This window comes from Triplophysa rosa, linkage group LG17, assembly GCF_024868665.1.
Source record: "Triplophysa rosa linkage group LG17, Trosa_1v2, whole genome shotgun sequence".
Classification (NCBI taxonomy): domain Eukaryota; kingdom Metazoa; phylum Chordata; class Actinopteri; order Cypriniformes; family Nemacheilidae; genus Triplophysa; species Triplophysa rosa.
The window spans coordinates 15,429,834-15,444,499 of NC_079906.1; the positions used below are offsets into that span (position 1 = coordinate 15,429,834).

Below are 14,666 nucleotides of genomic sequence, written 5' to 3' on the forward strand. Positions count from 1 at the left end.
GCTAGTGTCTAATATTATAACTATTTATATTTTATTTCATTTATGTTCGTATTTATTTGTAATGTTATTTTACTGTATAATAATTGTATTAAATTAACGATTTGTAAATTTTTTGTTGTATATTCATTTTATTAAATAAACAACTTGTTGAATGGGTCCTGTATTCGGTCGCATTTAAACAAACCGCATGGTACATTGACATCTAGCGGTTCAGCTTGGTATCGCAGCCTAACTTCAAAATATTGGAGAGGCAAGTTTAGCCAAGTAATAGTTCTTCTCGGGTTCTTTTGCTTGTTATCAGAAATAATCTACAGGCACTGTATTGTTTGTGAATGTGTACTGGAAGTTAAGTTGGGGTCACAAAAGGGCGCATGCACAGTAACGTTTCTTTATGTTGTTGAGATGAAACCGTCTATAGCAAACACACATTCCGAGTCTTGACAATCTAACAAACAGATAGCCGCTGTGGTCTATGGATTGCTTTGATAAACACACGTGGCCAGAGCCGTTGAGAGAGTCGCAACAATGGGACAACGGAAGTTAAACATTTTCGAGTGTCACGTGATTCATGGAGCCTCCAGATAGTTCAAGGAAGTTGTTTTCTCTTGCTTTATGCTTTATAATGTATATTATGCTTTATTCCTTTCATTTTTTTATTAATTAAATGAGTTTGTCACAATGGATCTGTTTTGCTGCAGCTCCATGCGTTACTAGGAACTTCCGGGAACTATTGAGAGGCTCCATGAACCGCCATTGCTGTGAAAAAACTGTTTCATTGGAGTCGACGGAGTTGACGCAACTCTCTCTCTCAATGGCTCTGCATGTGGCTATAAGCAGAGCTATGTTAGAATATGCTTCATGTCGGATCACTGCGTTGTAAATGGCTTTTTCACATGCTCTGATCTGTGTGGGGGGGACCTCTGGAGTGCTCAGCTGTGCGTGTTTGTGTGTGTTGTGACTGTGGGGGAGATATCACCAACAGCCTTGCACTGACATTTCATATCCCTGCCACAATGATGACAGAACATGACTCCCTCTTCACACATACGCCCTCTCAACACACGTACGCGCACACACACACACACACACACACAATGCTTCAAAAATGGGAGAGAGGTATTGAAAGAGATTAAACTAAAAAGCTTTCCTGTAGCTCAACTGGTAAAGCATGGCTCAAGCAACCCCAAGGTCATAGGATTGATCCCAGAAACACAAACTCATAAAATGTATAGCCTAGCTTGAAAGCACTGTCAATCAAAACATTTACCTAAATGAAAAACATACATTTGTGGTGTTTTTAAGAACATAAATGACCAAAAGCAAACTGTTTGAAATTATTGTTGAAATTTTACAGACATGGAAGCTAATTCCATTTGGAAGCAGGCTAGTATGGAAGCATATTGGTAGCAATTATCAAATTGAAATGCAATTTGCAAAATGGCAGTGCAGTATGTAAAATGACAATGCATTTATGTCTTTAAATATACATTTAAAATAACATATGTGCAACATTAGGTGCAAAATGAAATTGAAAATTCAATAACACAATTGACATTTGTCCGTTCCCACACTACTTTTAATATGTATTTTGAATGCATATTTTAACGCTCTTTAAGTTGCAAAATTAAAATTAAAATGCATTCCCCGGATTGAGTATATGTGTTTAAGATAACCAAGCAAAACTGTTGCAAAATGATCATTCAAATGTTATTTTCCCTAAATGCATTAACATTCACGGGTTGAACCGATTGCATTTTCATTACACAGCGCGCCGAGTGTTGCAAAATTCAATGTGGACTTGAGAATGCATTTCAAACTGGCCACGCCCCCTCCCCGATACAGCATCATTGTGTGAAGGCGGAGCACATCATGAACACATTCAATATTTTGAGTGTTGTTTAGTCACAATATCTTCACACAATCATTCAGAAATGTTCGTTTTGTGAGTCTGTACAGCCCAAACACGACCCATCCATGTGGAAAAACCCAAGTACACACGTCTGTACTGTGTACTATTTTCATTTTGCACCTAATGTTGCACATATGTAATTTTAAATGTATATTTAAAGACGTAAATGCATTGTCATTTTACATAATGCATTGCCATTTTGCAAATTGCATTTCAATTTGATAATTGCTACCAATATGCTTCCATAGGCTAGAGGAACATGACAGAGTTATCTGTGATAGTAAGTGTGTGTAATGAGGCTAAGCCAAGGGAAAGGACAAATCCCTCGCTGTCGGGGGAAATGTGACGTCATCCCAAAGCCTCACCATTAACTTGCTAAAGGAGGGATTGCATGCAGTAATCTGTTAACACAGACTTGGGTAATACAGCAAATCAGTGAGGTTATTTGAACAGATTTTCAAAGACATGCCTGAGAAAGTCCAATAATGTTTTTGCAGTTAATGCACAAGGACATAGGGTACGATATGTGCAGATTCAGAAAGGAAGCAAATTCTTACTCTTTATTTATGGCAATATGGTGTGTACCTGCTGTTCCTTTAAAGGTCAACTGTGCATTGGGGTTGCATTAAAAAATGATCTCGGGTTTATACAATGTTTTGGAGACTTGGCACATGAGGGGTGGTGGGAAGATTTGAAAAGAATCAGGGGCATAGGAACCCCTTTAACTGGAAATTTTTAGAAAATTACTGTTTGGGAGGTCATCTCTGTATTTTATAGAAGTTTACTGTGCTTGACCACAGTGTAAAGGGAAAAAATATTGATGCATAGCTGTGTTAAACAATCACTTTTAAATGAAAGCGTCGTCTCTGCCAGCCGGTACCTTTGGATTTGGGCTGAAGGAATGCACAAGTGTTAAACAAATCCTTCTGGCACTTCACTGTCCACTTTTCAACAATTCAGTTCAGCTGAACATCAGATAATGTCATTAAAATTTATGAGACAGGCCTGAAACAGTTTACAGACAGTCAATTTACTGAAGGAAATTTCCTGAGAAAAAAAACATGTGAATTATATTCATAGCCATCTCAACAAAGGTTTAGATATACTGTAACTGTTAAATTATGTTCCTTAAAAGGTTTAGTTAAGTTTTCGAATGAAATTTCATGAGTGTATTTGTGGGAAATACGTGTTTAAAACCATGTCATGGATTGTTCCCACACCCCTGGAAAGAATTGTGTGGAGTAAAGTTGGAGATCAATTTTGAAACTTAGATTAGTGGGATTATGTGAACATCAGAGAGAGAGAGAGTGAGAGAGAGACGGATAGCACCACTTCTGGCTTCAGACTGACAGTTAAAAGATCACAATAGTGGGAACAGATTTTTGAACAAGATATGGGTTAAAAATCATCACCAGATCCACCTTTTCCTTTAAATTTGTTTGTAATCTTGTCTTTATAAACTATATAATATACAAACAGACATCATTCATCTTTCAGTCAATATTGAAAATGTTAAATATTTATAATGATATGTACATTAAACTTATATTTATTGACATGCATACACTGTAAAAACTTGTCAAAAAAATGTCAATTTAATATAATTTAGGTTCAAATGACTTGTAAAGCCAATTTGATTTAACTTCAAAATTTGAGGCAACTTTTGAGCTACAGTTTTTAAGATGAATGAAATTGGCTTTACAAGTCACCTGAACTTAAATGATATTAAATATTAAAAATCTGCTTGCATTTCGCATAACCTATAAAAAGAAGTTATACAAAACATAAAAAGATTTTCAAGTCAGTTTAAAGGGGTCATATGGCGGTATGTGTTTTTCTGTGTTTTTGGTGTGTTATAAGTTGCCCATGCATGTATTAGACACGTAAACTTGCACAAATGAAAGTGTGGGAACAAAAGATGCATTCTATTGCCTGAATCTACCTAACTTCGTAACATGATTTGACTAAGACCACCCAAATCTACACGTAGTTAAGGTGGGCGTAACTGTAAATCTCATTGTATCGCCTGTCCGTAAAATTGCTTTGGAACCTGATGTTCCGAATATGGTAAGAGGCGTTACATTTCCGTGAAAAGCTTGCAGTATTTGACCAATCACTACGCACTGGTGAACTGGCCAATCATAGCACACCTCGCTTTTCAGAGCGATGAGCTTTGTAAAAAAATCAGCGCGTTTCAGAGAGGCGGGGCAAAGAGGAGATACAAACATGCACGGTATGTGGAAAATACAGCGTTTTTAAACTTTAAATGGTGTATACACATTGCGTTACATCTAAAACAAACAATAATATTCGTTTTACACTTATAAGATGTTACACACCTACACAGCGACATGCATTCATGTGTACATGAACACAAACGCACACGCTTCTCATGCATTAAGCCACTTTATCCTGCATTCTATAGTAAGTATATCCCAAAGCAAGTCTCCATGCTGCTTTTCACACACTTAAAATAGACCTCAGCAGATAGAAGAGATATTTCATTTGCATAGCGCTAGAATAAGCTCATGAATAGCTCCACGCGGGTCCTTTTGCTCTCCTTCTCTTCCTTATTCTCTCTCTCTGTCCCTCGTGCATCTTTTGCTCCAGGGGAAGCTCTTCGTGATCAAACGTGCCTGTTTATCTGAATGGAGGGAACAGGCTAAATGTAAAGAAAGAGACATCAACTGGAGAGTGACAACCATTTTTCTTTATCTGAAAGCGGGGCGTTTTTTCTAAGTTGGCCAGGAGGAAGTTCTTGCTTAAAAACAATCGGATTAGAAAAGAGTCTGCAGTGCCAAAATTAAACTAAACAAATATTTTTGAAATATGAGATCAAATGTGTTAAGCACTCATTTTTCCACTGGCTAGAGTTCAGAGGGAGGTAATGGCTTCTGTTGGCTCTCATGAGCTCATTGTTTCCTTGTTGAGGTAGTAAATAGTGGCATGCTAATTTAAACATACCAAAATATTAAAGTACTGTAATACTCTAATGGCATTTGGATTTACATTCGATTAAAACACAGCTTAATTCAGAAACCCCCACCACATGACTTTGTGGCAGTAACATTTGCTAAAGCATCTGGTGAAAAACAGACAGATGACTTATGACCTCCATCACATTTACTCATTTTTCTCTTCTCTCACAGCTCCAGGAGATCCCAGACTTTAAAGTTTAGTTTTTGGCATCCTCCCTTACCAGGACAGTGAAAGATGGATTTTAGTGCCTGACAGGAATAATACTGACTATAACAAAGTGGATGTAAGAATAATAATAAAATAAATGCGATTTGTGTGGATTTGAAAACTCCACACGTCCTTGCTTAAACCGGATCACTGTGTACCTGTCTGTAAAATGGGGCTCTTTAAAGTTCAGTGGCTCAAGTAATTCTGAATGACAACCATTAACATCTGTTTCATTCTGCTCCTGAAACCACAGGCTGTATCTGATCTATTAATAATCTATGCTTTCAGCTCGGCTGCACACTGAGGTCGGCTCATGCGTTCAGGGAGCGTAGGAGCGGGACAGGAAACGTGTCATCTGACCTGCGCTGTGCCCCACCTGTAACCCACCTCAGATGCCTACAGGCTCTTTTGAGAGCGACCTATCAGTAAACGAGTGAGAAACGGCCGAAAACCAGGGGAAAACTCCAGTGCAAGTTTAACCAGCCAGTGAGGGAAGCTATTTTGCTATGAGTACAAGGCAACCATGCATTTAAAGCCTTTGTTTAATTTTAAAGTCTTTTTACTTATACTAAAGGATCAACTTCTCTTGGTTCCTACTATTAAATGTTATTGGTGACACACAAATACCACCCTAAAGACAAAAAGAGATTGCAGAAAAGATTCACAATAGAAAAGACACATTCACTTGTTATTTTTTGTTTTCCTTTAATAAGAGTTTGTACCTTTAAGGCAGAGTGGCGCACAATAATAATGGCAAGAGAAGAGAGGTCGGCACTGCATCACTTTCAAGCCTGAAGGTCAGTTTTGACTCAAGTGTCTGAGCAAAACGCCTGTCCTGAGGAGCGCAGAGAAAATTACGAGCTGGGCTTTAAAGACCGCAGTCCATTTTCCTCCACGCCGCCCGTGCTCACTGAAGACATGAGCCGAGATTAATCCTCCTATTACTTCACACAGGTCTCACGCCACACATATGCAACATTAAAGGTCTAGTGTGTCATTTTTTGGAGGATCTATTGCAATATAATATACAAAACTATATCTTCAGAGGTGTGTAAAGACCTTATATAATGAAGCGTTATGTTTTTATTACCTTAGAATGAGCTATTTCTATCTACATACCCTGACGACATTTGTCCTGTGTCAGTTGCTGTAGAGCTTTGAAAGGGAGTGGAGGGGGTCGAGTTAGCCCTTGGTTGCAATTCGCAACCTCACTACTAGATGCCGCCAAAATCTCCACGTTGCTCCTTTAAAGACAAGCCACTAATAAAGCAGCAGAGAGAGTGAAGGAAAAAGAGAGAGGGTGAGTTGTTCTATATGACACACAAATATTCACACAGCAGCCCACCAGATCTGCTAGATGAATTACTGACCTCAGATCTACAAACTGGCAAACAGTGACAGAAAAACCAATGAACATGCTGATGATTCAGTGTAGGCGGGAGAGCTTGAGGAGGGCTTAAATGATGAATATGCGCGAGTTTTTCTGTGGGTATAACGTGCCCTTATTCTATGAAGTCATTCAATGGTCAAAGCAATTAATGACTCGAAAAATGTCCATTCCAGAAAATTCATAATACAGATGAACAGTGTCCTGAACAATGTTCTCACAGAGCTTTCCCAGAATCCTCTCTTATTTTAGACCTGCTCCAGCTCTAAGAACAATCTTCAGCATCAATAGTCACTTAAACCCTGATTTATTGAGGCTTAAGGACAAATTAGATTTGTATGCATGTTTAATGTATGTGAAATAGTCTGTAAATAGCAGAATATATTTACTGTAGTAAAATAGCCTTAAAGATCAAACATGGTATTATCCAGAGGATATTATAGGGTGTACCCTAATAAACCCTAAAATTATCAAGCCTTTTTCTGTTAAAGGAGCAACGATGAGATTTTAGCGCCATCTAGCAGTGAGGTTGCGAATTGCAACCACCAGAAAACTCCACCCCTCCACCTTCCATTTCAAAGCACTACGGACAAAGTACAAAGATGTCGTGGCGTTTTCGCTTCTTTGCCGAAGGAGATAACTTATTTACGAAACTCTGTAGAGCAGTTTGTCTGTTTAGGGCTACTGTAGAAACAACATGAAGAATCCGTGTAATGGGACCTGCTGTGTATGTAGATAGAAATAGCAAAAACATAACGCTTCATTATGTAAGCTCTTTATACACCTCTGAAGACAGTATACAGTATTAAATTGCATTTCTGTCAATAGATCCTCCAAAAAATTACACATAGCACCTTTAAGCTGCTTTCAATAAATGTGCATTGGACCGAAAGCAACAGATACTGTTATGATTACTATTTTAAGTTTTTTAAATGCAGTTTGCAGTGAAAATTATGCTGCGGAATGCCTCGGCTAAACATGACTTTCAGAAAGTTTTTTTTAAAAAGGCCGGATAGATGGCAAGTTCTGTGTCTGGCAAGCTCACTGGAATTTGGCACTAAAGCCTCATGACCAGCCGCTAACCAGGAATAAATGCTGAAATGGAGCTCTGTTGGGGACAACTGCAATCTTCTTTTCTTATATAGAAGAAAGTCATGTTTTGCCCATGTTAGGATGTTCAAATCTGTAGTCTTTCCTTTAAAATTAATTAGTTAACCAAAGCATAAAGCCAGTTTGATAGAATCAATTACGAAGTGCTGTGTAGAGGGCCGTGGGGGGCCGAAACCTTTACCAAAGCTGATTTTTTTCCAAATACTGTCTGGTTTCAAAGTTAAGACATTGGGGCAGGATGGAATCTGGGTATCAAGTTTCAAAGGGGCAAGATTTAACAAAACACTGGGGGCCTTTTAAAGAATCTGTGGACAGAATATTCGTAACTGCTGCATCAAAGCATGTCAAACTCTTACTGACCCCACAGCTGGCTATTTATACCTCAAAAGTGTCCATCAGACAACTTGGCATGTTGGTTGTACACGGCGTGCTGAGCCTCTAGGGCAGACTCGTCCGTTTTCTCTCCATCATACCCCTCAACAACTGCTATCTGCCCGACAGAACCACTTTGTCATTATTGTTCATGTCCAATCAAATGTGTTGTCAATCAAATCTCCATAGAGACATTGTGGACGTCATACAAGATCTCTGAATGCAAATTCACGAGCTTGAGCCTAGTGTAACTGTTTTAAAGACCCCATGAAATCAGATGTTCGCATAACCTCCATGTGTTTAATTTAAAACAACGTCTTTGAGATATCCAGACCCTCTTGTTTGCAAAGTCTCTGGAAGTCGATGGCTATGCAAACAACTCTTTGCACTCCAGCTGTGATGGACTCAAAGGATTCGCCACCGCACGAATCGCTGCAATTTATATCGCTTCTGTTCATTCCTACACCAATAGCGACTCGTGTTTGTACTAACATGATATATTGCATTCCGGCACAAATTACTGCCTCGTCACGCTAAATAAACCATCTCTGCTTGACCTCAATAAGTCACAGTGTATGTAAAACATCCAGTGAGCTTCCAGAACTCTCTGTGGCAGTTTATGTGTCCCTGGTGTCCATATTGCTGTCATGCATAGTTAGCAATTACACTGTCCAATTACATTTCTAAACTATCTGAGACTTGTAATTAGCATGTAAGCTAAAGTTCCCCTGTCTGCTTGCTCTGATGTAGCGTTATGGGAACTCGAGCGCAAGTCATTATCACAGGCAAAAACATGATCCAGAAACTCTGGGGGTTTGAAGATGAAGTTTCATTCACTTATTTAAAACAGGGCTGAGAAATGTAGCTGATTTAGTTGTGATACTGTTGCTTGACTTATAACATTAGGTAATATCATAAATATTGAGAATGTAATGCACCTGACATTTGGCAAGATGTTGTGTTACTTTGTGTCCAAACTTGGTAGTATGAAAATGGATAGTTAGTCGAAAAATGAAATTCATTCTGTATGACTTTCTTTCTGCAGAACACAAAAGATATTTTGTGGAACGCTGGTTACCAAACAACACTGGACCCCATTGACTTTCAGTGTATGGACACAAAACCACAAAGACATTTCTCAAAATAGCTTATTTTGTGTTGCACAGAAGAAAGTCATATACTGTACAAGTGAACGACCTAGTTATATTTTGTTATTGGTGCTCACAGATGAAATTCTGAAGCATTTTTCAAAACCTTCGGGAAAATGCATCTCAATCATTTTAAAGCACTTTTGAAACCTTCAGTTCTAAATGTAAACATTTTTGAATCTACTGGTTTTGGTTATCATCCCTCTGATTATTATTCCATCACATATATGGATCAAACATCTTGAGACTTTCTAGTTGTATCACCCAGCCCTAAGGTAAACGTATTTACAACCAATCATAAATGTAATTGAAACTTGGTGTGTTCAGATTAAATGTTATTCATGGAGGAAGGGCCAGTTATGAATAATAAATGAGGCATTATAGTTATCTTCTACCTCTGATACTAGGTGATTTAGGAGAGCAGATTAGTGGAGAAATTATGACATATTTTGATAGTAATAAATTGAATGGCTTTCTTCCCTCCCGAGCAGATGAAAAATGGACTAATGCCACTAGCATCTCCCGCAGGACAGCTGTTTGGCTGAATCGCGAAATGTCATATTTCTACATTCTGTTTACTTTCATTAAACTCAAAATGCCAAGACTTATACTCATATCAGATCCAACAAACACTACAGCAAACGCGAAAACAGAAACTTGATGAATGATCCAAATTTGAATCCAAAGATTGTGCTGATTCGCAGATTGGAAAACTAAATTGGTCAAAATGAAGATCCCCAATCAAACAATTTGCTTTTGTTTTTTCGAAGCTTATGATTTAATTTATGATAAATGTTCATTTAATATTTTCATAAATGTTAATGCATCAAGCGTTATTTTGAAAAATAGTTGTAAAGACAGGAGCATTTTCAAGTGCACTTTTATGTTCTTTTTTCAAACAGCTGTGTGGTGCAGATGTCTATTCTTCCACTACGTCATTCATGCACACAAGAGAAAAATAATCCAATAACACACCACGTTCCTCGGCAGGCTTGAGTCAATCTATAATGGTATAAACTGCCTTCAAAGTAAACAGAAACTGTTGGCCATCCTTTCCCTAATGGACTTTAACAGCATTGTCCAACACGGGGTGACTCTATATGTGTGTGTTTCTATTATAGTAGGTCAAGTGACTACAGTAAAGTCCCTCTTAAGCACAGTAAACAACGTCAAAAATGTGTGTGCGCGCACAAACAGACCTTCCCTGCCTCTTCAGTAAGGAACATGCCTTGGAGGAGAGGATCAGCTGTTATTATGGTTGAAAAGAGCAACATTGCATCTGTACTGCGGGGATCTACAAGTTTACAGATAGGAGATTCACAACAGCCACAGGCAATTAAAACCGTAATAAATCCCTCAGCACAACTGTGTGCGTGGCTCACGGACTCAGTGAAACTGGCGCACGTATGTGAAAGCTTAGATAATAACTACAAGCCTCATTAATGAACGATTTGTTTCATTTGTTAGCAGTGTTGATTTGCTTTCAGGCCAAACATGGATGTCTGGAGCTGTAAAGAATAGAAATCCTCAGAGTCTTTTTAACCTCGGATAAAAGTGTTTACTGTTCATTTTCAAGCTGTGTGTGGAGAAACCAAAAGGGGGAGCGAAACATGGCCCTGGAGGGCTTGAGGGCTCTGTTGGTCTTGTGCCATGACGGATACAGTTGAGGCTTTATAGAGATGGTATTGATTGAACAAAAGGCGCTACATGAATTGTGTGTGAGAGTGTGTGGGACTGTGTTATTCAGGTGTGCCCTGCCAACCCTGTTTCACAGGCTGAGAGATACACTAAAGCCATGATGAGACGACAAATCCTGAGTCTTAAATACAGCTTGTTCATAGGTGCGACTTTGTGACAATTTCTATTTTCTGGATTCTAATCTAAGCTTTGAAGAAACCTTGAAACGTGTAGATGCGAATATCAACTTGTGAATGGGAAACCTACATAACCAGAATGTGTTTTACTTCCTAAAATTGTATTAATAGTGTCGTACTCGAAATCTTAGAATGACTATTCCTGAGTGGAACTATTCCTGAGTCAGATACCCCCGACCTTCCAAAATGTCCCCTGTTCAACCTCACTGATATTTGGACCCACATTAACTTTGCTGTTAAGAGTCATTTCTGGCTTATTGAGGCCTTGAAGACTTTGTTACATAACACTTTAAGTGGCGGTAGGAGCAATCAAACCGTTCTGCCATTATATCAGACCGTCGAGAGCGTCAAATGCAAAGCAGAAGCACTCTTAAAACTAACCAGGCATGTATTACTGTGTGCCGGTGGTTTACATTTGAAACAAAAGTGGAATAAAAATGACAGAAGTGTCACGCTATTACACGCTACAGTGTACATGGTAATGAGATAGTTGCGTGCTGTCATTTAAGATGTTGAAGCCTGTGCAGCGTGCACTTAGAGAATCCTGTCTGATAGGCAGGGAGACGGAATTTGGCGCGGGAAGAAGGAAATGTAAAATGCGATAGTCGTTTAAACGTTCAGAAAATACAATTAGCAAAGCAGCTTGTTTCAAAGCAAAACAAGCTTGTTTTTTCCAGTGACAGACTCAGCAATGAACCAGCTGCTGCTCAGGTCAGTAAACAGCCTGATATTTCCCACATTCCCATATCGCTGGATATTCCAAGAGCCCGCAGCAGCTTCCAGGTCAGTAAACTGGACACGGAGATACATGCCCAGTCTGTTGTATCGGGCCCAATTTGCCACACTGGCTTTATGAGAACATGAAGGATATTCACAGTGAAAGTACGCTGGAGACCGAAGAGTCTCGGGAGAACGCAACCTTGATGTGCTGTTATTAAAGAAGTTGATGGAGCCATTAAGAGCTGCGGCTAATGTTCTTCATCAAGGCTGTTCTGCCTACATGCAATAGTGAGGATTCTTTTTTACAGCCTGAGGGAGATTCTCTGATAACCTAATAACTGAACTAACTTAGACTTGGAGTGCAATAAGGACTCCGCTAAATTGTATTATTTTAATAGCTGCAAATCAACCACGTTTGTTCTTATTGACATTCACAACCCAAAAATGAATAGTACATCAATACCAGCACAGAGAACTGTCATTAAAAATCTTTGACATCAAACCTTTCAGCTTTGATAAAACCTGTTCAACTCTTTTTTAGTCTGTCTTAGATCATCTGAGTACAAAACAACTTCTAAAAATTTCATCTCAACGTATCAGGCTCAACCGTGTTGCTTATGTGTTGGATAGCCTAGTCATTTTGTTCTCTGAAATGTTCCTATGATGCTATGAGTAAGCCACACTAAACATATCCGAAGAGTTAAATTATGAAACATGTTACTTAATTTAACATTCAATAACATCTTTCATTTTCTTACACACAGATTTTCTTTTGGCATCATCATTCTCACTTTGAACCCCAATCGCTATGTTCTATTCTGTCTTTGGAACATTTGGTAACCAGATGTAATGGCAAGGACACATCCAAACTCTGCCATATTATAGAAACGAACTTGTGGGTTTGCAGGCGGTATTCTTCTTATTAGAATGAATACATATGAGCGTCTTAACTAGTTGCATTAAATACTGACATATCAAAGGAATTTCAATGAAAAGTGCAATGATTTTGGCTCTGTTGGAATTCATGCGCACACTGTATTACCTATTTTTTTCTATATTATGCTCAAAGCATGCTATTAAGTGAAGTAAAAATCCACAATAGATATTTCACCTGTGTCAAGTTTGACTTCAGTTCACACAAATTTGAATAATGTGATCAAAGGACTCTCTCACAGTAGTACCTTTTAAAGTAACCAAGAAGATTACATGCGTATGTTATTGCATGAGATTTATGTTCAATTTACACTCGACCTAAATGCGTGCATGTCTTCTCGTCCCGTAGAGCGGTTATTTGGCGACCCCTAGCGATCGCTGCGTGAAAAACTCGCAATTTGATTCGTAATCTTGTTCATTATGAGTGCTTGCTTAAAAATATTTAGAGCGTAATCTTGTTATTGTGAGGCATTTGCTCAAAAATGTTAACAAACCAAAGCTCTGAACAAGGTTTACGTGAGATCTTAAGATTCAAAACGTGCTAGACATGTAAAAACAGGATCACACGCATTAACTTGACCAAAAACTGTTTTTGAAAAGAGGATATTCGGCAGCGGGCGTATAATACGTTTTAGTCTCTCCACCGGCGCCTATAGATGAGACATGTCAAACTCTTGCTGTCGGGAGATTAGACAGGGATATTTATTACCTGCGTGTGACACACCGTTTCAGCCACATTTTCCCAGACAATTCCGAATTAGTCCTCCTGGAATTCGTCCATTTATGCGTTCCAACAAACGTCGACGCGTAATGATAACCTTAAGTTAGACACCTTACTCCAAATGTTACGGATGTTAACATTCTAGTGTTTTATATCCCGAGGAACGGAAAGCTTGAAATAGCTCCTGGTCTCTCCAAAGCGCACCGACGACAGATTGCCAAATATTCTCGAAAACAAGGACGCGTCTTGTCCCCTTTTAGTTGCTTGCTGTTTTCTCCCCGAAAGTGGGCAAGGATGCGCCGAGCGACCCAGCGGCAGCGTGGGCAGCTGGACGGATCGGTTGCTACTCAGCAGCCAACCTTCTTTACATTCACAAGTTCAGAAGCCTCAGATTATACTCCAGTGGAAAAAGTCAAGAAGCTGTGGGAACATGACGGCGTCAACATCGCCCGTGCGCTGCGCTCTCGGTCACCGCGCACTTTCTCTACATTGTCATCAGACTGAGCTGTGGCAAGACACGCAAGATAGAATACTGAGATTTCCGTGGCGCAAAATCATGTCCTAAGCGGCTACAGAACCTCTTCGATAGTTCTCGGATCTTTGCGCACTCAAATAAATTGGTGACACGAAAAGAAAAGGCAAGAAGAGTCACGCCACTTTAGCAGGACGGAGTTCGCGGACGGGCAGTTTCCATTGCGCGATGAGCGGAGCGCTCGTCATTTGGATAGATGGGTAGCGTTATCACCACTGCGCGCGCTATCCTCCCTCTCTCACACGCTCTCTCTCTCTCTCTCTCTCTCTCTCTCTCTCTCTCTCTCTCTCTCCTGTCCTCCTCCGTCTGACTAACAACCTGCCAGTCCTGCTTTAGCTGACAAGCCCGTGACGTCATTTTAAAGTAAAATCTGTAACATTTCGGAAATCGTCTCCCCTTTCCTCTCTGTGGAGTTCGTCTGAACCTAATTCTTTCCCAATCTCGGTTCGGAGACATAAATCAGTCTGAGTTTCGGCTATGAAAAACTCAACCAGTGTACATTATTTTCCACATGGGAAGAGCTCACTTTCTCATTCCAAGGTTAATACAGTGTTTGGGGTTTACTGAACCGATAGTGTCGTATCCTCCAAATGACATGATACTAAAATGTCACATTTTTCTTTCTTACAAAATGTAAATGTCTTTTCTTGTTTTTAGGAAGATTGATCTTTTACTACAATTTACCATAGGAGAAAGAGAAACAGAGGGGTGTAGGCAGAAAAGCCAAAAGTTACTCCATCCATTATAAATGCCACATGAATTTCCAATGTGCAA

General features: G+C 39.3%; 1 protein-coding gene across 1 annotated transcript in view; it reads right to left on the reverse strand.

Moving 5' to 3' along the window:
* Window positions 1–14,126, reverse strand: part of ajap1 (adherens junctions associated protein 1) — a 50,861-nt gene extending 36,735 nt beyond the window's left edge. The window contains exon 1 of the mRNA XM_057357230.1: window positions 13,349–14,126. Coding sequence (XP_057213213.1) covers window positions 13,349–13,377 — 29 coding nt within the window. The 5' untranslated portion in view covers window positions 13,378–14,126. The remainder of the gene's footprint in view (window positions 1–13,348) is intronic.
* Between the last annotated feature and the right edge of the window lie 540 nt (window positions 14,127–14,666).